Below are 24,982 nucleotides of genomic sequence, written 5' to 3'. Positions count from 1 at the left end.
AAGCCAACTGGACAGGCCCAGATTCGGCCACGTCATCAGTCCAGATAGGATGTTACATTAGAAGATCGATGATATTGCGCGGCGTGCGTGCTGTCTGCACCAAACGACAGGCTGCAAAAAAGGTAAAAATGGGGGGGGGGGGGGCTTTGCACCGGTAACGAGCATATGGAAACACGGGCGGCGTCCTGGGCATACCCTGCAGGTAAACCGGACGGTCGGTTTATTCCTGTGGACCGTGACATGGTGACCTGTCTCCACACACAAACTGCTCATCAGCCGAGGTTACACCGAAACCCTGACAGCGGGGGGGTTGATGGGCAGAACCTGGCTTGGTCGTAATGGAGGGGACGGTGTGTCGTCGGGGCCCGCTGAAACCAGAACAAACCAGAATAAGTCAGATTAAACGAGATCAAATCGGATAGCAGATATACGTGTAGAGGACTTCATACACGGCGGCAATTCAAAGTACTTTAAAGAGATATGAAAATAGAGAGATAAAACAAATTCAAAAAGATAAAGAGAAGAGAAATTAAGTGGTAAGGGAATATGAAAGTCCATTGGAGTGCGTTACCTGAGAAATGAGGCAAAACGAGAAAGAGAAAAGTGCGTAAAGTTGGAGCGAATTTAAAGTCACATTGTGTAAATTTTCTTCTATCAGTTTAGCGAACGAGGCTTTTCTCAATCTGCGTTCTTGTGTCCTTGTAAAACGTCATCTGTTGCAGCCCAAGCAGTCTTCGAGTGACCCCCGGGCTTTCGGGGGTGCCCACCTATGCGGTGTTTTGTGTGCGTGTGTGCTTTTTGGGAGGCCCCAGTTCTACATTATTTGTAAAAGGTGTGCAATAATTTATAGGGTGATGCGGGGTGACCACGGGGCATACACAGTATACAGGAGTATATTACACAACAAGAAATACAAATACCACAAGACACCCTTTAAAGATGTATTAGCCTTCTTTCTTTTCTTTACATTCTACAAGTCATCCCATTTTAAGACATACAAATACCATTACCATATGCCTTTTTGAAATTATTGTTTCATTTTTACCATTTCACAAATCATCCCATTTCAAACGGTCTGTCCCGTTCATATCCAAGGTGTGCCAAAGCCATCATCGACTCACCACCTACGTATTGGATGTAGTCCCAAAGTGGCCTCTTTTCCTTTCTCTTTCTCCCCGGTTTCCGTGAAGTTGAAAGATGATGGCCGGCCTTCAGCCATGGCCTCACGAAAGGTTTTGGGTTGAGCTATTCCAATGGGGGTCCATTAATGTCCAAAAATAGAAGTTCGCTTAAAACTCCTCTCCCGTAGACGGTTCCGCGTCTTGCGATCAATGTCGCTGAGCGCAGAGAAACCTCTTTCGCACTCTGCAGAGCTGGGTAGAAAGGTTTTAGCAGCAATAGCAAATCTCCTCAGCGTGCCCCCCTTCACTCCCCTGCCATTTCCAGTCTCTGTACTCCTCCACAGCCTCCCTCGATGGCTCCCCAAGCAGCTTGGCTAGTTTGTGGACCTCCCGTTCACCAAACAGTACCAACTCGCCACGATCAGCTGGCCAGCAGCTTTTGTCCAGCGGTTTGAATAGTCGTACAAGATCCGAGTCGGGTAGACCTTTCACCAGATTGTCTACTGCAGACTGGTGAAACTGCAGTCTGTTGATGTTCTCTTTGCCGTTGTTATTTATCCGCATATCAGACAGCAGAAACGACACGACTGCTCAGTAACCGTCTACATCAGCTCTGTTTAGTTTCCTCACTGCTTTTTTACATCTCATTTTCTTACTTCTCCCTTCTACTGCCCCCCCCCCCCAAGTGGGCTAACTACAAGATATAACATCCCTCCACCCCTGGTTGAGCATAACCATTACTTTGAAATAAACTCCCACGAACACTCACAGATGAGTAAATATGGGTGTAACCAAATAACATCATATTCACTGAAGGCAGCTAAGTCGGAGTGAGGGTAGACTGCCCCAGCTCTGGTGGACTCAGAACAGGGATTATTGTGCCCCAACAAGTTCTGGCCACTCTAACTACAAATCAAGTTTTTCAGGTGGTTTCCTTGACCTAAAGGAATGGCGAGGGCCCTTGTACCCTATTTCCTCCTCCCTAACATCAGGCTCAGTATTGGGCAGCTGAGGCGGCTGCTCGGTTTCACTTCCACCCCCCCCCCCCGACAGCTTGTAGTCGTTGTACTCTGTATACGGTGGCTGAGTTGACTGCTCAGCTCGATAGCCATCAGTGTCCCAGTCGTCCTCGGGGATTTGCCGCTGGTCTTCCTTGAGCAGGTGGCGTCTGTCTGACTCTTCTTAACAATAGGTGGTCCACATGACGTCCAAGCACCTGGCCTTCCACCTCCACTCCGTAGGAGAGAGGACCCGTGCCGGTGATCACCACCCCAGGTAGCCATTTCTTATGGCTTGTGAAATCCCTTACCCATACTTCTGCACCTGATGCCAGTGTTCTGGTTGGCCTGGTGCTGTTTTTTCCACAGATCATGCGCTCATGGTTCTGGAATACTTTAGCATGGGCATCCGGTCTTAGCAGGTCAAACCTGGTTCTGACAGGACGGCTGAATAACATCTCTGCTGGTGACCTGCCTGTTGTTGCATGTGGTGTTGATCTGTATGCTGCCAAGAACCTTGGTATGCGCGTCTTTAGCGATCCTCCTGATCCCACGGTTTTCTTCCGGGACCTCTTAACTGTTTGGACAGCTCTTTCAACTAACCCATTTGTGGAAGGCTTGTAGGGGTCAGATGTTATGTGTCTTATGCCATTGGATGTCAAAAATCCCTTAAACTCAGCACTCGTGAAAATTGCTGCATTGTCTGACACAACCGTATGGGGGAGGCCGTGAGTGCTAAACAGCTCCCTCAGGGTAAACTTCAAGCCATTTCGAATGCGTGTCTACTGATATTAGGGACATTTCCCCCAGAAATGGACCTGCATGGTCTATGTGAATGCATGTCCATGGTTTGCCAGGCCATTCCCAAGGCAAGACTGACGCCTGGGGAGGGGTGTTGCATACTTTTTGACATGTGGTACAGACTTGCACTTTAAATTCTATTTCATTATCCAATCCAGGCCACCACATATGAGGTCTGGCTGTTGCCTTCATTCTCGAGATTCCTGGGTGGGGTTCATGAAGCTGCTCCAGCAGGGTTTCACGAGCTTGTGGTGGCACCACAACACCGAGCCCCCAGATTAGAATACCATCTTCTACACAGAGCTCAGTCTGTCTTCTGAAGACCAGATGTAAAACCTCAGCTGGGCAGGTGGCAGGCCATCCCTCTTTGACGAAGCGACACACTTTAGCAAGCAAAGGATCCCTACAAGTCCACTGCTTCAGCTGATGACTGGTAATAGGAGCAGTCTAAAGCTGTTTCAATAAGCATGTCAGCTCAGTTGGCCTGTCTCTGTTTGTGTCCTTTGGCATTTCTGGGAGGGAAAGCCTGCTGAGGCCATCAGCATTTGCAATGGAGGGTCCTAGCCTATATCTGAGGACGTACTGATATTGAGCCAGTAGTAGTGCCCAGCGTTGAAGGCGCGGTGATGTAGCTGGCTGAATGTTTTTTAGCTCACCTAGCAGACCCAGTAGGGACTTGTGGTCAGTTTGGATGGTGCAGTTACGGCCATACACATATTAGTGGAACTTCTTCACTGCAAAAAATTACAGCTAGGGCTTCTCTCTCCAGCTGAGAGTAGTTCTTTTCTGCTGGCAACAAAGAGCGGGACGCAAAACAGATGGGCCTCTCAGAGTTTTCCTTCATCCTATGTGACAAAAGTGCTCCAACTCTGTACGGGGAGCCATCACATGTTATGATCAGTGGCAACTGTGGGTCATAATGTGCCAGCAGTGTCGATACTGACAGTAGGTCCTTGGACCTCTGGAATGCTACATGCTGTTGAGATCCCCACACCCATTTTACTCATGTCTTGAGGAGGTAATGAAGTGGGGCTAAGACTTGATGAAAAATCCTGAAGAAACCGCCCATAGCAATTAATCATTTCTAGGTAAGCCCGCAGCTCTCACATTTTTGGGCTCTGGGGCCTCGTTGATGGGTCTTACTTTCTTCTCCAGGGGCTGGAGACCAGCAGCAGATACCCTGTGTCCAAGATATTCAACTGCTGGAGCCATGAACTCACATTTGGGCTTTTTCAGCCTGAGTTCTGCTTCCTCTAGTCGTGTTAAGACCAGGTCCAGATTTCGAAGGTGATCTTCCTCTGTCGCTCCCGTGATGAGCACATCATCCAGGTATACCGCTGTGTGAGGGATCCCGGCCAGTAAGTTCTCCATTGTCTCCTGAAAAATTGCACAGGCTGATGAAACCCCAAAAGGGACTGTTGATAGGCATGGGACATGTCTAGCTGGAATAGCTTCTGCTTCCTGCCAATTTGGCAAAAAGCTCCTCGATTCATGGCAAGGGCTATTGCTCCAGTCTTGAAGCTAAGTTTGCAGTCGGCTTGTAGTCTCCACAAATTCTAACTGTATTGTCTGGCTTCAGTACAGGCATGATGGGTGCAGCCCAGTCTGAGTGTGTCACAGGTTCGATGACCCCTGTTGCGTGTAGTTGGTCTAACTCCGCTTCAGTCTTTAATTGCATGGCAAATGGCACGGGTCTGGCCTTACAATAGCAAGGGTTTACAGTCTGATCATTATGGAAACACACTTCCATCCCTTTTCTAAGTAAGCCCGCAGCTCTGTCACATTTTTGGGCTCCCAAGTTCATCTTTGAAGATATCATCATGTTTGAAGAGAACATGTTGCAGCTCGCTGTCTGCAACCCTGAAAATTGACTTGAAAAGCTCTTTCCAATCAAGCCGCAAAACACCCATCCAGGCCCGTCCCAGCAGATTGGGACCTCTGCTGCGGACTACCAGAACATTCAGCTGCGATGTCTGACCCTTATAGTGCACATTCACCTTAGTGTTGCCTTGGACAACGACCTTCTCCCCTGTGAACAACCTCAGCACGACTGCGGAAGGCTGCAGCTCCAACCCTGGGACTGTGGCTTGTAGTCTGGGATACACTCCTCACCTATGACCGTACGAGATGCTCCCGTGTCCACTTCAAAATGCACTGGGCAGTTGTTCAGCTCCACTGTTATCACTAGTGGACCATGTGGTCTCATTTTCAGCGCCAAAAGGTAATCAGCCTGTTCCTCCCCTTCCTCTACAGCCGATGATGGAGAACACTCTGACATGAGATGAGCTTTCTTTGAGCCCAGCATCTGAGTCTGCTTGCCTTTGTCCTTTATCCGCTGCCTACACACACGGCGATATGACCCCGCTTTTTACAGTACTGGCACTCTAAGTCTTTAAACCTGCAGTTGTCAGCTATGTGTGGAACCCCACAGCGGTAGCATGTTGTTGATTTTGTCCCTTGTCGTGCATGTGTAACTGACACTGGGTTTTCTACCTGCTTAACTTGGGATACAGGCTGCAAGGTTTGTGCACCTTTATCTGCTGCTTCCAGTGCTATGGCTGTATCATGGGCAGACTTCCATGTCAGATCAGGGATTGACAGTATGCGGCGTTGCATCTGTTCACAGACTATGCCCCAAAGGAACTGATCTCTCAGTCGCTCCTCTAATGTATTACCAAAGCCACACTGTGTGGCTTGATTGCATTACATTACATTACAGTCATTTAGCCGACGCTTTTACCCAAAGCTACTTACAATAAGTGCATCATTTAACGTAGGAAGTCAGGAGAACTACTAGTCATCAGAGGTCATAAGTGCATCTAAACAAGCATCTAAGAGGAAAACCAGTGCTAAAGTAAAAGCGCAAGAAAGTTTTTTTTTTATGAGTGAATTCAATAAGTGCTAAGAACAAGTAACAGGGTAGTAGTTCTTGAAGAGGTGAGTTTTCAACCTGCGCCACTTGATGTTTTAATCTAACCACATATGATAAAACGGCTTCACCTGGCCCTCTTGTACAGGACTGAAATTTAAATCTCTCCACAATTTCATTTGGCTTGGGATCGGAATGCTCACCTGCACGTTTAACTAGGACCGCAAACTTGACTTCAGTAGGTTTCAGTGGGGCAATCAGATCCACTATTAGCCCGTACAGTGTGCTGCCGCATGCAGGAAGAAGAGTGGCCCGTTTTGTCTTTTCTTCCGTTACCCCATTTGCCTCGAAATAAAACTCCAGTCTGCCCACGTATCTGCTCCAGTTTTCCGAAGTTGGATCAAACGCATCCACTCTTACAAAGGGCCGACATCGTTGGTAACGTTTTGTCGTCGATGCTTCACTTGTTTCACTCGCACTGGCTACGCCACCTACTCACGCATGATGTCACTTTGCCTTGGCGTCGCTCACGTGGTTCACGACATGGGAAGGTATTCCTTAGTGTTGCTTTTACCTCGTCGCCAGTGTTATTTACCCACATATCGGACAGCAGAAACGACACGACTGCTCAGTAACCGTCTACATCAGCTCTGTTTATTTTCCTCACTGCTTTTTTACATGTCATTTTCTTACTTCTCCCTGCCCCTGCCCCCCCCCCCGCGGCGGACTAACTACAAGATATAACACCCATCGACCAGTTGCACTCCATGAAATGTGGCCGTTGCGATGCGCTCCTTGGCTACGTGGCATGATTTGCCGCCCGTTTCTTTCATTGCTGTTAACACTTCCGGAGAGTTTGTGTGATGTCAAGGCTTGACTGGTTCAGAGTTGTGTCTCTTTTCTGTCGTTTTAGAGAGAGGGTTTGGAGCTTGCGTAGAACGGCCTTCATACGTGCAACAAAGCCTTTGCTTACGAGCTGATTATGAAGGCCACTGAACCGCCGCCTCTCGGCATCCGTGCGCTTAGATCCTCACTAGCTTCCCTCAGCTGTTTCGCCAGAGCGGGAAAGTCTTGCCACACAGCCGTGACAGTTTTAAAACTGCTGGCAACCCAGCACATCACGAGGATTTTGCCTATCTGTAAGAGTCTCGTTTCCAGCGGCAGCGCAGCTTCTTTCAGAAGTCTGGTATTTTGGGGGGATTGATGGTGGATTGCATACAACTTTGAAATAAAAATGTCAAAATAGTTGGTTCCCGTAAGTGCTTTAAGTGAATCGTGGGCAGCTAGTTCGAGCCGGTGTGCCTGATCCCTGGGGAAATCTGTTTTAAGTAGGGCAATAAGTCCAGACACCTTTCCGGTGAGAACGGAGGCCCCATCTGTTGCAATAGTAATTAAATCCTTGCGCAACCACTCATCTTCCAACCCAGCATCACGTAGACTTTCTCTCAAAGAGGAATAGATTGCAGCATCCATGCCCTGTTTTAGCTCAACCAAGTCCAAGAAGATATTTTCTAATCCACCATTGCCACTGATGTCAGACCTAAGGTAGATGATGAGGCAAGTGATCCCATACACTGAGCTTTCATCTACTGAGATGCTAATCGGCGAGTTTGCTTTTTTCAGATTGGATATTATTGTGCATTTCATTTCGCTGGCTAAGTGGGTTGTAATCTCGGCACACGAGTGGTCTGATCTATGTACATTTCCCATTTTAGACCCGTTTTGTTCTTGCAGTTCTGTTAAGGGGCCCATCTTCGTCAATGACATTCGTTCTTTTGTAATACAGTAAGCGGTTCTGAATGCTGCTTCTGTCTCATCAAAGTGGTGTGCACTATCCTCAATAATAATTTTAGGCATCACGTCCCTTTTTCTCTGTTTGGCCATTTCTTCGGCTTGTTTGTGCGCTACACTGTCCTTGTGTTTATATATTTTGTTGTGCATAACTTTTGCACTGTCACTATGCACACTTCCTTTTCCCCACTCGCTGGATAAGTGAACCCCTCTCTCTGGTCCAAGTAGTATTTTTGCCTCTTTACACGTTAAACATCCGATGCAACCTTCATTGAAGAAAATCCATGGTTGCCACTCCTGCCACGCCTTGCTTTCTTGCACTCCACACTTTTGGAAAGTCTGAGGTAACGCTAGATGGCACAGTCTCAGGTAGGCCACATGCTGCTGGTGGTGAGACAGATGTTGCTGGTGGGGGAACAGATGTTGCTGGTGGTGGGCCAGATGCTGCTGGTGGCAAGGGTCGATGTTCTGCTCCTGCTCCGGACTCCACCGTTAAAGCTAGGCTAGCAGTACTGGCTATGCTAGCATCAGCTAGCTGGGCAACTTCCTTGCTCATTATCTGCTCTTCCACTCTCTGTTTCTTTTCCATTTTTCTCATTGTATGACCTTTTAGAAAATTAAACTTTGTCAAGTCTATTTGTTTTCGTTTCGACATTTTATACTATTTTCCATCTGACGTCTAATTTTCATCTGACGTGAGGCACACAACCGATAACGTAGGCACACTGACACTATGACCTTCAAACAGCCGAACAAGTGTGACCCGATAATTGTCAGCTAAACAATAACAGTTCCCCCTAGAGTGTGCACATGTACATTACTGTACTGTACTGTACTGTACATTACATCCAATTATAAGTGGATGTAATGTAGCCTACAGGCACACCACTAGGGGGTGCCAGTGACACACAGAAATGGGGCACTCCTGAAATTTGTAACTAGGTATGCCATGGCCAGAACTAGGTATGCCGGGCACTCCCGGGCACCAGCGTAATTCGAACCCAGGGCCCAAGTACTGTCCCAATACACAAGTTTGCATTACGCCAAGAACGGTTAAAATTCCCGGAAGTGTTCTTGACACGCCCATTTTACCCAGGATACACCGGTTGGTAACTTGTATGAACTTGTCAACACACATATCCCAGCGTTCTTTTCGGCCTTCAAGCGCGGCATTTGCAAACGTTTGTTATTGAGACTAAAGGTGAGATAACAAAGCTTGTAATGATAGCCAGAACAATGCCATCTTTTCAAAATGACATCTGCTACATAGTTGGAACACTTTTTTGACTTCACTTGTAGACAGCCATCAAATTTGGCATGCTTGGCGTGTGTGTTTAAAACAAAATAGTTAGTAACTGCATACACAATAATTTTTATTTATTAAACAACAAAACAATATTGATGACAATTTTACGTCACAGATAACGTAACTAATATACTAATGATGATTATAATAATGGTTGTAACAAGAACATTTTCATTCATTCAGCATTCACTGTACGTTTAACCATATACACAATGATTTTAAATCATTCACTAACAAAACAATATTGATAACAATTTTACATCACTGAACTATTTAACTAATATAATGATGATTTTATAACTCTTGTAACAAAAACTTTCATTTCACAGTATTCGCTGGACATTTAACCTTGCTTCACCCCTAACAGTCTGTGTTACCTGGGTATCTCCAGCATGGGGTGGTTCAGTGAAATGGTATGTTTTGGATGGCTCGGAAGTCAAAGGAACTCGATCATCATTCTTTTCACGGTGAGGTGTACTGGGGTGAAGGGTGGTACTACCAGCACTATGTAGAGGTAACACAGGGAGGCTGATGGGAGGGTTCACTGCAGAACCTGCAGTCTGCTGAAGTGCTGTGGCTCTGAGTGTATCAGCATCTGGTCCACATGGTGTTTCCATACTCCTTGTGTTCCTACATTTACCTTGTACGACACTGGTCCAGTTTTCGCCATTACGACACCTTGTGTCCACTTGTCCTACGCCTTCCGATAGACACGAAGAAAGACAGGCTCTCCAACATCGAACTGCCTGGCCTTGGAGTGTTGTTGGCGGTGTTGCTGCTGGGAATCCTGGGATTGGTGCGCTGCCCCAGCCACACTGGGCTTAAGGAAATCCAGCCGAGAGCGCAATTTGCGCCTGAGGAACAGCATGGCTGACGGTTCTTTTGTTGTGGTGTGGGGGGTGTTGCGGTAAGTCAATAGGAACATATCAAGCTTCTGTTGCACAGGTGCTGTGCCTCTGGAAGATTTTAAGGCATATTTGAAGTTCTGCACAAAGCGCTCGGCCAGGCCCTTGGTGGCAGGGTGGTACGGCGCTGAGCGGATGTGGTTAACTCTATTGGACCTCAGGAATGCAGTGAATTCTTCAGAACAGAACTGAGGTCCGTTGTCGCTCACGAGAATGTGAGGGATGCCATAACGACTGAAGAGGCCCCTCAGTACTTGGATGGTCTTGCTTGCTGTGGTGTTGTCCATGATATGCACCTCGGGCCACTTGGAATGTGCATCGACAGCCACCAAGTACATGGTGGCTACCTTCTCTTGGACCTGGTATATATCCGTGAAGACGTTTCGCCTCTCATCCAAGAGGCTTCCTCAGTTCGTGCCTTTCTGACTAGACCAAGCTAGTCTGACTGGCTGGTGATGAGACTCAGAATTTATCCTCTTTGGAGTCGTTGTCAGAGCTATAGATGTCCATTGCTCTTTGTGTTCCGATGTTTACCAACGCCCGTCGCTAACAGAGCCCTATGGCACCAAAATGGCACAGCAGAGAGAGTTTGGCGAACTTTCTATGATATGAGCAGATGCTTACTGATAGAAAGCGAGTTACCAGATAAGCTATGGAACTACGCTATGCAGACAGCAGCTTATGTGAGGAACAGGTGCTACAGCAGGCGCACAAAGAAAACGCCATACGAGCTGTTCACAGGCAAGAAACCAAACATATCCAAACTGCAGAAATTTGGATCAATGTGTTTTGCTTACAAACAAGAGAAAGGGAAGCTAGACTCTAGATGCGAGCAAGGTGTTTTCATTGGCTATGATAAAAAGAGCCCAGCTTATTTAGTGTACTATCCAGACACAGAGAGGGTTCAAAAGCACAGGTTGGTGAAGCTCACAAACAAGACAGCCAAAGAAAAGGAAACACAAACACCTGAGTCATACATAGAATATGGTGATATGAATGTACATACCAGGGTCAATGACAGTGAAAATGTTGTTGATGAAAATGTGGAAAATATACCAGGTCAGGGTGTTCAGAGGGGAGTTTCTGGGCCTTTACCTGAACAGACTGAACACACACAGCCGGGCAAAGTCATCGAGACTGTAATCAGAAGGAACCCACCGCGAACCAAGAGGAGACCAGCTTACCTACAGGGATTCGAGACTGAGGATATAGAGGACAAACTGCAAACATGCGTGGATTCTTGTTATAGAGCAGTATGTGACATTCCTCAAACCAACCAGGACGCCATAGCATCAACCAAATCAAGGCAGGGGGAAAATGCCATGAACGAGGAGATGCGATCACTGGAGGAGAACAAGACCTTCAGCCTCACCCAGTTGCTACCAGGTAAACAAGCAGTGGGGGGTAGATGGGTCTACACACTCAAGTGTGACATTGATGGATCTGATAAGTGCAAGGCGAGATTTGTAGCAAAAGGCCACAGTCAGAAACCAGGAACTGACTACGAGGAGACATTCTCACCCACAGCTGAACTAATGATAAAGCCAGCCACCAAACTAAAGCTAGAGGTTTGCTCAAGACATGTTTGGCATTTAGAAGTGCAAAGAGTGTGTTCTCATTGTCAAGGTAAAGAAGAAGTCTTTTTTTCTCTCCAGGTAATCAAATGAACTAAGAGCGAGTGGGGATGTTAAGTGTTGTTATTTGATGGCGCCCTTACTCGTTGTATTACGGTAATTCGGATGTGACGTCGCCACGTTCTCAGTGTGCGACGGTTTGTTGTAAGAGTCGGTAGTAGAAAGCTAAGACCGGCTGTATTTGCCTAAATAAATATGCCTAACGTTAAAGGCTAAAGAGAAAACAGTCAAGCTTTGCTTATCCTCCATACGCAAAGAGGAAGGTTGCGCACCCCAGCTCAACAGCCGCTAAGCCTTTGAGAGATTTATATGAGTGATATACTACGAGGTAATTAGCTAGCTAATGTAGCGTTAGCCAATATATAGGTCAGTGGTTGGCTGACGTTAGCTAGCTGGCGCTAACAGTTAGCTAGCTGGCGCTCTTGTTGTCTAGTGTGAACTAAGGTCCCACCAGGAGGGTATAGCATGATCAAGGTACAATTGACCTCCTTTGAAATTTACTTGATACACCTTTTTCTCTTGGTAGATAAATCATCAAAGCTTTCAAATGAGCCTTCAAAGTTCATTAGCTTACAGCCTAGTGCAGTGCCATTTTCATTATGCTAGTGTAGCCCTGTGATGGACTGGCAGCCTGTCCAGGGTGTCTCCCCGCCTGCCGCCCAATGACTGCTGGGATAGGCTCCAGCATCCCCGCCGTCCTGAGAGTAGGATAAGCAGTTTGGATAATGGATCGATGATCGATACTGCGGGTACTTTACATAATGTAAGTGTTTGGATGTAGAGCGAATGCAGTGTTTGCATACTAAATACCAGCGATGGATTCCTAGAATCAGTATCTACACAGTGCAAGGCAGGTGTGTCTTCCTTCCTCTTCTCTCCGTTTGTTGTTCTTCTCTCGTTTCCTGCAACATCGTCTCTGCTTCTCATCGACTTTTCAATTCAATGCCTTTCTTTTTGTCTCACACCTTTCTCCTTCAAGGCGCCATCGCTCGATGTATCTCAGCGTCCTTCTGAGGTCTAGAAGTTACAAGTTACCGGTTACTATATCCTCTCATATTCGATTGTAACGCGCCGAATTTTCAAAGCCATTACGCGAAGACCAAGAAAAGTTTATTGTACAAGATTCGTATCGTTCCCAACCCTAAGATGCGTACAGTCCCTCATACCATCTGTCTCACTCACCAGCATTTGTTCGAAGAGATCCAAGACAGATTCATCGTTGAGGTCGTGCAGCACGGCAGCCTGGGCGTTGAGCTCATAACTGGAAGCCGAGGAGTGACGGTGACCCTGCGCTTGGCCTGGCTTCTCCTCGTCTTTCTTTATCCTCTTACTGGTGAACCACTCCAACTGGATGGGCAAGGAACAGGGCACAGATTAAAAGACAGGAGTCAGAGGGGAGATGATCAAAGAGATAATAGCCCAAAGAACCAGTCCCTAATCACCTCGAGAGTTTAAAGAGGTTGTTGGCTGCAACATCCACTGACCATCATTAATATCAATCCATGATGGCCTAAGTGTACCGTTTAGATGGAGACCGTTAGCCAATGACCTTCGTAAGGCCGTGACCCACTAGGCCGCCAACGTCTCGCACATTTAAAGTAGCCATAGCTGTTGAGAGTTACCCGCGAGCTATCCAGGGAGTTGAACCCCTAACCTTCTGCTTTGCAGAAAACTGTCTCATACCAGCAAGCTTTCCTGTCGTCCTTCCTTTCTCTGTCTCTATCCGCTTCTCTTCACGTTCATCCTTCCCTCCTGTCCTCTCTACTCTTCCTCTGTTTCCGCGAGAAATGGGTTTGTTATATAAACCTGTTCGTTCTTCTTCGTCATCAGCTAACTATGGCAAACTCGGGGATCTGGTACAAACCTCTGACGCACACACAGTTACACACACAAACACACACACACACACACACATGCATGTAGGTGGCAAGGGTGTTTTGTGGTAGTTGTGTGTTCCCCAAAGTTCGATGTGTCAAGTCAAGTCAATTTTATTTGTGCAGCCCAATACCACAAATTACACATTTGCCTCAGGGGGCTTTACAGTAACACAACATCCTATCCTTAGACCCTCCCATCGGGTAAGGAACAACACCCTAAACAAAAAAAACCTTAAGTGTGCATGTACATGTGTCCAATACACACATGCATATGCAAGCAAACACACACACACACACACACACACACACACACACACGCTCACACACACACACACACACACACACAGGCCATCAGGTTTTTACTCACTTTACATAATTCCCAATCTCATTGTCTTCTTTAATGATTCATCCATCCACCCACCTCCACCTCTATGTATACTTTCTTCACCTGTCTCTCTTCCTGTGTCTTATCTCTCTTCTCTCTCCCCCCTCTGCATCCTTTATTAGTAAGCCAGTCTGTCTGTCATCTGTCTGTCTGTCTCTCTCTCTCACTCTCTCTCTCCGGTGTGACTTGATAGACATGGACACAGCGATTGCTGACCCGAAACCACAGAAACGTCTCGTTTCTGCTTTCCTGAGATATTTGCATACCTGCACTTCTGTCTCTTTGGGTGTGCGCGAGTCTACGTGTGTGTTGTAGTTGTGCGGATGTTTTGCGTTGGCATGCACACTTGGGTCTTGGGTGTGTGCTTGCGGCTGTGTAAATGTGTCTATGCTCGTGTGTGTGTGTGTGTGTGTGTGTGTGTGTGTGTGTGTGTGTGTGTGTGTGTGTGTGTGCAGGGACTCCCTGATACCTGTGGCAGCACGGAGGTGGTGGTATGTTCCGGCACCATGCGGTCTGTGTTGGTACATAAGAGTCAGAACAAGAGAGGGCCTCCATGGTAGAAACCACAGAGAATTCCTGACAGATTTGCCGTCATTAAATTGGTCATGTGTAACATGTCAGCAGAGCACAACTGGCGACCAGAATCAGGGTTTGCTGGTGGGCAGATAATGAAGCACCGGAGGTCACCGACCTCCCCACTCCCCCCTTTCTGCAGTCGAACACATGGTCGACTTTTTTCATGTATTTGTATTTTTCAGATTAAGGTGTACTTGCGGCGTCCGGGTAGCGTAGCGGTCTAATCCGTTGCCTAGCAACACGGGGATCGCTGGTTCGAATCCCCGTGTTACCTCCGGCTTGGTGGGGCGTCCCTACAGACACAATTGGCCGTGTCTGCGGGTGGGCCGGGTGTGGGTATGTCTCCTGGTCGCTGCACTAGCGCCTCCTCTGGTCGGTCGGGGCGCCTGTTGAGGGAGGAGGGGGAACTGGGGGTAATAGCGTGATGCTCCCACGTGCTACGCCCCCCGGCGAAACTCGTCACTGTCAGGTGAAAAGAAGCGGCTGGCGACTCCACGTGTATGGGAGGAGGCGTGTGGTAGTCTGCAGCCCTCCACGGGTCAGCAGAGGGGGCGGAGCAGCGACAGGGACGGGGTAATTGGCCGGGCACAATCGGGGAGAAAAAGGGGGGTGGAATTAAGATTAAGATGTACTTTATTAATCCCCGTGGGGAAATTCATCCTCTGCATTTAACCCCTTCTAGTCAGGAGCAGTGAGCAGCCGCCGTGCAGTGCAATGCTAAGGGAACAACTCCGGTTATTTCCTCCTGTTGCCTTGCTCAGGGGCACAGGCAGTAGTATTAGTTCTGAACCTTCTCGACCGCAGGCAACGCTCCACACGGACTTTGGTGTGCATGAAATCGGCCCAAGATGTCTGCCAGGGACCGGGAATCCTGCCCCGCTTCCAATCGGGCTGTGGTGCCGATAACCTCTGGGGTCAAAGTGAATTCTAAAATTAAGGAATGCTGACGTGATGCAATGTGTTGTGGGTTGATGGCAGGATGTTGAGACTGATTTAGGGGTCCAAGGTAGGACAAGAAGGAAAGGGGCATCAGTGGCAGTTTACAGACACTGTCCCAACAGAGTCTCACACGTTTTCGTTAAATACATACGAATTTAATCAAATACATTTCGTGACTATATACGAAAAGAACGTATCAATATAACGGGCGTCGACTTCCTGGTTCCCGGTTTACGTTGTCCGGCTATAGTTTTCCGGTGGAAACAAAACACATGTTTTATTCGGAGGAAATAAAATAAAATAGATGGAGACTCGGTTGGAAATACTCCATGGCGTGTAACCATAATATGCCATTTTGCAGGACGTCGGCTGATTGGCAGAAAGAAATCAGTCTCTGCTTTTCTCTACTTGCACGAGTAATCAGATTACTTCTTCTTCCGTTTGATTTAACGCGGTAGTTCTGTCTCAGCCAACTTCTCTAAATTACTTTTCATCGGAAGAACACCAAAGAGACCCGACTGTGACGAGTGGATTGTATTGCCTCTGGCCTGCGTCTAAGCGTGTGAACTCAGAGCTTCAAAATGAGGAAGGTGGACGCATTGCTTCCCTGCAGGCGCGGCGAGAAGGGGGGGAGGGGGGGCCTGCCGGTGCTACAGCTGCCCCCCCTAGTGGTGGCATAGCACCCCCCCCAGGAAATCCAATAAAAAGTTACCAAACTAAATATATTTGTAAGACTCTTTATCTTTTTGCCTAATTTTTGTCCGGAAATGCCCCGCATTTATGTAATGACGTCATGAAATGTAGGAAATGCACTTAGGTCTGACGTCACCTGTGTTTCTCCCGTCGAAATTGTCAACTTCCCGCTCGCGCTCAGTGCTGTTTGCTGGTAGTCTTTTTGCCCTTGCCAGCAAAAGTGGAACGTTTCGTGATCCCAGTTAAGCGCGCTCGTAGTTCGGAAGAACCGGCACCAGTAAGCAGTGTGGAGGATACCGGCACTCCACCGCTAAATACTGAGGATACGGCAACAGACAACACCTCGGAGTCGGATGGAGAGTGTTCAGCAGCAAGTGCTGCTCCCACGGGGGGTCTAGCTAAGTTCTCTGTAGCATTTTCCTAGATTTTAAACTTAATAATGAGACATTTAACATTGATGGGTGACGTGTCCTCGGTCTGCAGAACTTCCCTCTGCAGTTGCGTAACACTTGAGAGGAGGTCAGCCTCTTATTATACTAGATTAAAGCTGCAGTCCTGAATACTTGCATGCAAAATAAATGTCATTTTTGACACCTTCTGTTGATGACGTATGTAAGACCAGAGGCGTTTCAGGAAATATCCAAGCCGTGAAGCCCTTTTAGTTGATCATTAGTGCCGGGGCTGCACGGTGGCCCAGTGGTTATCACTGTTGCCTCACAGCAAGAAGGTCCTGGGTCCCCGCCCCCCCGAGCAGGCGCCCCGACCAACCAGAGGAGGCGCTGGTGCAGCGACCAGGACACGTACCCACATCCGGCTTCCCACCCGCAGACACGGCCAATTGTGTCTCTAGGGACACCCGACCAAGCTGGAGGTAACACAGGGATTCGAACTAGCGATCCCAGTGTTGGTAGGCAACTGAATAGACCGCCGCGCCACCCGGATGCCCTGTCTTGGTATTTCTACAGCATTTCCATTCTGTGTTGGAGTATTATTTATTTTCTACTTGTAATTCTCTGAAATCAACTTGAACTGTGAAGGAAAGCCTAATCGCGTGCACATACACCATATGTATTGAGGGGGAAACTCGACACTTCTAATGTAAAATGGAGTCGGTGTGATCTAATGAATCAGATCCAGCTGTTTGTTTACATGAAGGCGCACAAACCCGCTGAAGTCCACAGAGAATACAAAACAGCCTTCACGCACAGCGGCTGAGATAAAAGCGAGTGAACCAGAGGCCGGATGTTTGTCAGGGTAACCAGCGTCACCACGGAACCCTGCACACCACTGCAGGGCCATGCACAGCATCCCCCCTGCACACCCCTCACTGTTCTGCCCAGCATCCCCCTGCACACCCCAGATTCCCCCTGCACACCCCTCACTGTTCTGCCCAGCATCCCCCTGCACACCCCAGATTCCCCCTGCACACCCCTCACTGTTCTGCCCAGCATCCCCCTGCACACCCCAGCTTCCCACTGCACACCCCTCACTGTTCTGCCCAGCATCCCCCTGCACACCCCAGCTTCCCACTGCATACCCCTTACTGTTCTGCCCAGCATCCCCCTGCACACCCCTCACTGTTCTGCCCAACATCCTCCTGCACACCCCTTACTGTTCTGCCCAGCATCCCCCTGCACACCCCTCACTGTTCTGCCCAACATCCCCCTGCACACCCCTCACTGTTCTGCCCAGCATCCCCCTGCACACCCCAGCTTCCCCCTGCACACCCCTCACTGTTCTGCCCAACATCCTCCTGCACACCTCTCACTGTTCTGCCCAACATCCCCCTGCACACCCCTCACTGTTCTGCCCAACATCCTCCTGCACACCTCTCACTGTTCTGCCCAGCATCCCCCTGCACACCCTCACTGTTCTGCCCAGCATCCCCCTGCACACCCTCACTGTTCTGCCCAGCATCCTCCTGCACACCTCTCACTGTTCTGCCCAGCATCCCCCTGCACACCCCAGCTTCCCTCTGCACACCTCTCACTGTTCTACCTAGCATCCCCATCATCCCCCTGCACACCCCCACTTTTCTGCCCAGCATCCCCCTGCACACCCCTCACTGTTCTGCCCAGCATCCCCCTGCACACCCCTCACTGTTCTGCCCAACATCCTCCTGCACACCTCTCACTGATCTACCCAGCATCTCCCTGCACACCTCTCACTGATCTACCCAGCATCTCCCTGCACACCTCTCACTGATCTACCCAGCATCCCCCTGCACACCCTCACTGTTCTGCCCAGCATCCCCCTGCACACCCCAGCTTCCCTCTGCACACCTCTCACTGTTCTACCTAGCATCCCCATCATCCCCCTGCACACCCCCACTTTTCTGCTCCCCCTGCACACCCCTCACTGTTCTGCTCCCCCTGCACACCCCTTACTGTTCTGCTCCCCTCATCATACTGTAACGTGCACGAATAAGTAGACAGGGTCGGACCCTTTAGTCGACTGGTTAACGTTGTCGCCAACGGTGCGGGAGATACGGGTTCGCATCCCGGCTGTGGAGATACCCAGGCTGCCCCTCTGAATTTGCTGCAATATTGCATTTATAAGCACACACGAAATGCAAGGGAAAGATAAAGTCAAGTAAAAATAATCCCAACATATTAACTCGAAGAATTGATGTAATGTTCAGCTTTGGCATCTTTTGTTCCAAACCAGAAGAACTCAGCTGTTTTCATCCGGTTAACTTCTGGAGGAATCTCCCCTTTCTGACTTAACTCTCTGAATTTAACGTTGGGGGAAAAATATATGCATAGATAGATAGCTAGCTAGCTAGCTAGCTAGCTAGATAGTGTAAACTACTAATAAGACACGTTAGCCCCTAGATAACGGGTCTGACCCTTTAGCCGAGCGGTTAGTGACGTCTCTTTGTGGTGCAGTTCACCCCGTGTCGAATCCCGCACCGGGCAAGAAAATAACCGGTTACATTGGTGGCAGCGGTGGGATCCGGAAGTGCGCAGATCTTCAGAAGTCTCTTCGGAGCGCGGGAATAACAAAGCGCGAGGGCGTGCTTCCGGGGAGTGTGACGACTGTAAACTACTAATAAGACACGTTAGTCCCTAGCTAACGGGTCTGACCCTTTAGCCGAGCGGTTAGTGATGTCTCCTTGTGGTGCAGCACACCCCGTATCGAATCCCGCACCGGGCAAGAAAATAACCGGTTCCAATAGCTCGATATGACACGTGTTATTATTTCTCTATCAGCTTGTCATCTTGTCTGGAGTGGTTGTTAGTATGTATGAGCGTTCTTTAGAAATGTTGACTGTGGTGGATTAAACCTGTGCAGGAGTGATTAGTTTACTGTGGGAGACTTGTTTCTCTGATCCAGCATGAGCCTAAATAAATAAATTAAAACAACAAGCCCCGTTCTACTGGCCAGACCTCGGGTTTCTCAGACCAAAACAAAACACTGTGAAAAATGATTTGCTCCTCCATCAGAAGCAGCGGCAGAGGGACGAGCCGGAGGACGGATTGTCTCTAATGGGATTAAAGTCGCTGTTACCGTCGCAGCTTTTGACTCGTGTCACGCTGCAAGAGGAAACGAGAACAAAACGCTCAGCACGGATACACGTCGGGCGACGGGACGGTGGACAACCAACACACAGCAGTGTGTCGGTGACATACTAAACGGAGACGTTATTAGCAGGCGGGCGTCGTGACGTGGACAAAAAAAAAAAAGAAATACATTTTGGATTAGAGCGGGTCACATCTCGTGACGTCACGACACGTGTCTGCAGTTTTTCCAGCGTGTGTGTGCGCGCGCACACACACACGAGCTAGTCTGAAAAACGTCCCATTGGACCGACAGACCATTTGTCCTTTATCCCAAAAAACAAAAAAGCCCACTGCTCCGAAGGCCCGTCGTTTCCCAAAATACACACGCTCCCTGCGGCTTCCCGCCATTAATACCGTTCTCTCTTTTCTCCCCAACTGCACTTGGCCCATTACCCCACTCTTCCGAGCCGTCCTGGTCTCTGCTCCCCCCCTCCACCCCGCTGATCAGGGGAGGGCTGCACACTACCACATGCCTCCTCCCATACATGTGGAGTCGCCAGCCGCTTCTTTTCACCTGACGGTGAGGAGTTTCACCAGGGGGGGCGTAGCACGTGGGAGGATCACGCTATTTCCCCCCGAACAGGCGCCCGGACCGACCAGAGGAGGCGCTATTGCACCGACCAGGACACACCGCATCCGGCTTCCCACCCGCAGACACGGCCGATCGGCTCTGTGCATGACTCTAGTCCACTGACTTCCGGTTTCTACCGCAGCGGTCATACCAGTTTCCTGTTTGTTGGCGGGCGCTGTTGACAACGGCGTATTTTTCGCGTCGCCTGCAGGATTTACCACGGGAAATGTCCACCACGTGCACACAACTGTCCACACACGTGCACCTGGTGCAGGTGAAAGTTTGTCGAGAGTTCTGTTTTAAAGTTAAGCGACCCCTGGCGGTCGCGCTGCCAATAGCACTCTTACTTGCTATCGTAGACGGCGAAACAACACAAAAACGCGCCGACTGCGTGTTCTGCTGTTCTCACGTTATTTGTTCCTCGCTGTTCACCGACGACTTAGCTTCATTAGCCCGCCTATGAGGCGGTGTGAACAGGATGTCAACAAGTAGATAAAAACCCACAATGCACAGGGAAGAGACGTATCTGTGGCATATCTCCTGCCGCCGGTAGGGGGCGCTAATTTAGGAAACGCGCCCGTGGGTCGTATTTAGAGGGTATACGGCCTGTATGGTCGTACGGGTTGGAGGACCTATAGGAGTTGGAGCAGCAGCGGTGTTACGTCATCACATCATCATCATCATCATCATCATCATCACCTGCTCAGTGATGGACGGAGACGTCGTCTTCAGCTCTGTTTCAGTGTGCTGTATTAAAATGGGTAGCTGGTTTTCCTGTTTGTTTTCTAGTAATTCTTCGTTATTCTTTTTCATTTGTTTATTCATTTAAAGATTAATATTCAATCATGATCGATTAATATTATTCATGTTATGGGGTGTAATTGATTTTCTATGATTTACTTATTTGTGCACTCGTTTTTTATAGCTGATTTGCTTGTGACGTTGGAGTAGTGAACATATGTTAAATAAAGTTCTTTCTAAAACCCAAACCCCCCCCTCCGACCTCCGTCCCCCTTCACTCTCTCTCTCTCTTCCTCGCTTTGTCCCTCCCTTTCTCCTTCCCTCCCCCCTCTATCTCTCTCTCCCTCCCTTTCTCTCCCTCCCTCCCCCCCTCTCTCTCCCTCTCACTCTCTCGTTCTCTCCCTCCCCTTCTCACTTTCTCTCTCTATCTCTCTCGCTCCCTCCTCCGTCTCTCCCTCTGTCTCTCTCCTCTCCCTCCAAAGCAACCTCTCTCTCTCTCTCTCTCCCTCCCCCCCTCTCTCTCCCTCTGTCTCTCGCCTTCCTCTCTCCACCGTTCTCTCTATCCGTCTCTCTCCCTCTCGCTCTCTCTCTCTCCCTCCCCTTTCTCACTCTCTCTCTCTCTCGCTCCCTCCTCCGTCTCTCCCTCTCCCTCCATAGCTACCCCCTCTCTCTCTCTCTCCTCTCCCTCCATAGCTACCCCCCTCTCTCTCTCCTCTCCCTCCATAGCTACCCCCCTCTCTCTCCTCTCCCTCCATAGCAATACCTCGCGCTCTCTGTCTCTCTCCCCTCCCTCCATAGCTACCTCTCTCTCTCTCTCTCGTTCTCTCCCTCCCCTTCTCACTTTCTCTCTCTCTATCTCTCTCCCCCCCCCCTCTCTCTCCCTCTCACTCTCTCGTTCTCTCCCTCTCCTTCTCACTTTCTCTCCCCCTCTCTCTTTCTCTTTCTCTCCCTCTCACTCTCTCTCTCTCCCTCCTCTCTCTCTCTCTCTCTCTCTCCCTCTCACTCTCTCGTTCTCTCCCTCCCCTTCTGACTTTCTCTCTCTCTCTCTCTCTCTCTCTCTCTCTCTCTCTCTCTCTCTCTCTCTCTCTCTCTCTCTCTCTCTCTCTCTCTCTCTCTCTCTCTCCATCTCACTCTCTCGTTCTCTCCCTCCCCTTCTGACTTTCTCTCTCTATCTCTCTCTCCCTCCCCTTTCTCACTCTCTCTCTCGCTCCCTCCTCCGTCTCTCCCTCTCCCTCCATAGCTACCCCCCCCCCTCTCTCTCTCTCTCTCTCTCTCTGTCTCTCTCTCTCTCTCTCTCTCCCCCCCTCTCTCTCTCTATACAGAACACCGGAAGTGGGTGTCAGTTGGAGGATCGGCGCCGGGCGGAGCGCAACCACCTGCGAGACCAGCGCGCAGACACGCCAAAACTAATCGCAAACTGCTGCTTTGAACCGCGAAGCCGGCTCGCCCCCCCGCCCACCCCCGCCGCCCCCCGCCGCCTGTTCGGGGCGACTCCTTTTCCTCGGAAGACGCAAAAGGGAGAGAGAAAGACCCACGTCTAGATACATAGAGCGGAATGGCTGACTCGGCGGCAAACAGCGACGGAGAGGACGGACCCCGCGAGCCCACGCGCGGCTTCGCGCGCCAGGGCGCCCTCCGCCAGAAGAACGTGCACGAGGTGAAGGACCACAAGTTCATCGCGCGCTTCTTCAAGCAGCCGACGTTCTGCAGCCACTGCACCGACTTCATCTGGTGAGGCCGCATGTACATGCATGCACGCATGCATGCATATATAGATGCATACATGCATGCATATATAGATGCATACATGCATGCATACATGCATGCATGCATATAATCCAGGGAGTCACGTACGTTCTTTACGACACAGTACAAGCCTGTTGCATGCCATATGGCATGCAACAGGCTTGTACTGTGTCGTAAAGAATTTACTCGACTGCCTGGATTATTTTACTCCTTATTTGTTGAGCACCTAAGGTTGAGTGTTTCTTTTAACAAAGTTAAATATGTGTGTGTGTGTATAACTCTATATTATATAGAGAGAGAGAGAGCGAGAGAGAGAGTTTGAAAGAGAGAAAGTATGACAGAGAGACAGAGGCTGCGAGGGCGGTTGGGAAGAGAGGCGTGGGATAAAAGAAGAAGGGGAAAAAGAGAGAGAGAGAGAGAGAGAGAGAATGACCAGAAGTGTTCGCACAGAATTCAAATAGATGTTTGGTTTTATTTCCTGGGGTTTGGCCGCCGTTGTTTCGTTCTTCGCGATGAAAACGAGCTGATAACTATACAGACAGCATGCAGAGAGAGAGAGAGGGAGGGAGGGAGGGAGAGAGAGGGGGAGGGGGGGAGGGAATCGACGGTAGTAACAACGTGCAACAGCTCGCCGGCAGCGGTCGCAAGGACTTGTTGGCAGGTTCAGGCGCGTGTCAGACAGCCCAAACACGTGACCCTGCCTCCATCTCTTATTATGTTCTTCCTCCTCCCGTCGTCCGCCCCGTGAAGTCACCTGTTCGGGCACGTCAGGTGCCCGCCGGGCGGCGCAGTGCGGCCCTGACGGCCAGGTTATGAAAATGAGTTCCCGGCCCGAGCCTGGCCTAATTTGTCCGGTGTATTATTATCCGGGCTACGGGCTATTCCCAGCACGGCCACCACTTAGCCCTGCGATGGGCTTCTTTCGTTGCTGAATGGATAAATGCCGTGACCTAGAATATCCTCCGCGCGCGTTCGCGCGCGCCCGTGCACATGTGTGTTCGTGCTTGTGTGTGTTCGTGCATGTGTGTATTTGTGTATCCGTGTTTGTGTGCGTGTGTGTTCGTGTTCGTGTTCGTGCATGCATGTGTGTGTTCGTGCATGTGTGTGTACGGGTGTGTTCGTGCGTGTGTGTGTTCGTGTTCGTGCATGTGTGTATACGTGTGTGTTTGTGCATGCGTGTGTTCGTGCATGTGTGTGTTCGTGTTCGTGCATGTGTGTGTTCGTGTTCGTGCGTGTGTGTGTTCGTGTTCGTGCATGTGTGTGTTCGTGTTCGTGCATGTGCGTTCATGGGAGTGTAATGGGATCTCTCACTTCCCATAAACATTCAAAACAGAACACTTTCCCCACACCCGGTGGCTTGACCTGTTTTGGTCTCTCTCTCTCTCTCTCTCTCTCTCTCTCTCTCTCTCTCTCTCTCTCTCTCTCTCTCTCTCTCTCTCTCTATCTATCTTTCTATTTCTCTCTAACTATCTATCTATCTGTCTATCTATCTGTCTGTCTATCTGTCTATCTATCTATCTGTCTGTCTGTCTGTCTGTCTGTCTGTCTGTCTGTCTATCTATCTATCTATCTATCTATCTATCTATCTATCTATCTATCTATCTATCTATCTATCTATCTATCTATCTATCTATCTATCTATCTATCTATCTATCTATCTATCTATCTATCTGTCTATCTATCTGTCTGTCTATCTGTCTATCTATCTATCTGTCTGTCTGTCTGTCTGTCTATCTATCTATCTATCTATCTATCTATCTATCTATCTATCTATCTATCTATCTATCTATCTATCTATCTATCTATCTATCTATCTATCTATCTATCTATCTATCTATCTATCTATCTATCTATCTGTCTGTCTGTCTGTCTGTCTGTCTGTCTGTCTGTCTGTCTATCTATCTATCTATCTATCTATCTATCTATCTATCTATCTATCTATCTATCTATCTATCTATCTATCTATCTATCTATCTATCTCTCTCTCTCTCTCTCTCTCTCTCTCTCTCTCTCTCTCTCTGTCTATCTATCTGTCTATCTATCTGTCTCTCTCTCTCTCTCTCTCTCTCTATCTATCTATCTATCTATCTATCTATCTATCTATCTATCTATCTATCTATCTATCTATCTATCTATCTATCTATCTATCTATCTATCTATCTATCTATCTCTCTCTCTCTCTCTCTCTGTCTATCTATCTGTCTATCTATCTGTCTCTCTCTCTCTCTCTCTCTATCTATCTATCTATCTATCTATCTATCTATCTATCTATCTATCTATCTATCTATCTATCTATCTATCTATCTATCTATCTATCTATCTATCTATCTATCTATCTATCTATCTATCTGTGTATCTCTCTATCTATCTATCTAATCATTCTTTCTCTACCTGGATCAAATGGTCCGTCACCGCCTGTCTTCCTCTGGCCGTCCTCCAGTCCTGTCTCACCACCCATGTGTTGGG

The 24,982-nt window shown here is 48.7% G+C and overlaps 1 protein-coding gene and 1 long non-coding RNA gene across 2 annotated transcripts in view; one reads left to right on the top strand and one right to left on the bottom strand.

Moving 5' to 3' along the window:
* Positions 1 to 349: 349 nt before the first annotated feature.
* LOC130119037 (uncharacterized) lies at positions 350 to 24,982 on the bottom strand. The gene is made up of 3 exons (XR_008810815.1): positions 24,908 to 24,982; positions 12,608 to 12,772; positions 350 to 368 (listed from the first exon to the last, which is right to left on the bottom strand). It is a non-coding gene; the product is annotated as an uncharacterized LOC130119037 (long non-coding RNA).
* prkcbb (protein kinase C, beta b) overlaps positions 22,248 to 24,982 on the top strand; it is a 170,099-nt gene continuing 167,364 nt past the window's right edge. The window contains exon 1 of the mRNA XM_056287403.1: positions 22,248 to 22,501. Within this exon, the coding sequence (XP_056143378.1) occupies positions 22,326 to 22,501 (176 nt within the window). The 5' untranslated portion in view covers positions 22,248 to 22,325. The remainder of the gene's footprint in view (positions 22,502 to 24,982) is intronic.

Source organism: Lampris incognitus, chromosome 10 (assembly GCF_029633865.1).
Source record: "Lampris incognitus isolate fLamInc1 chromosome 10, fLamInc1.hap2, whole genome shotgun sequence".
Lineage (NCBI taxonomy): Eukaryota > Metazoa > Chordata > Actinopteri > Lampriformes > Lampridae > Lampris > Lampris incognitus.
This window is presented reverse-complemented; position numbering and strand designations above follow the sequence as displayed.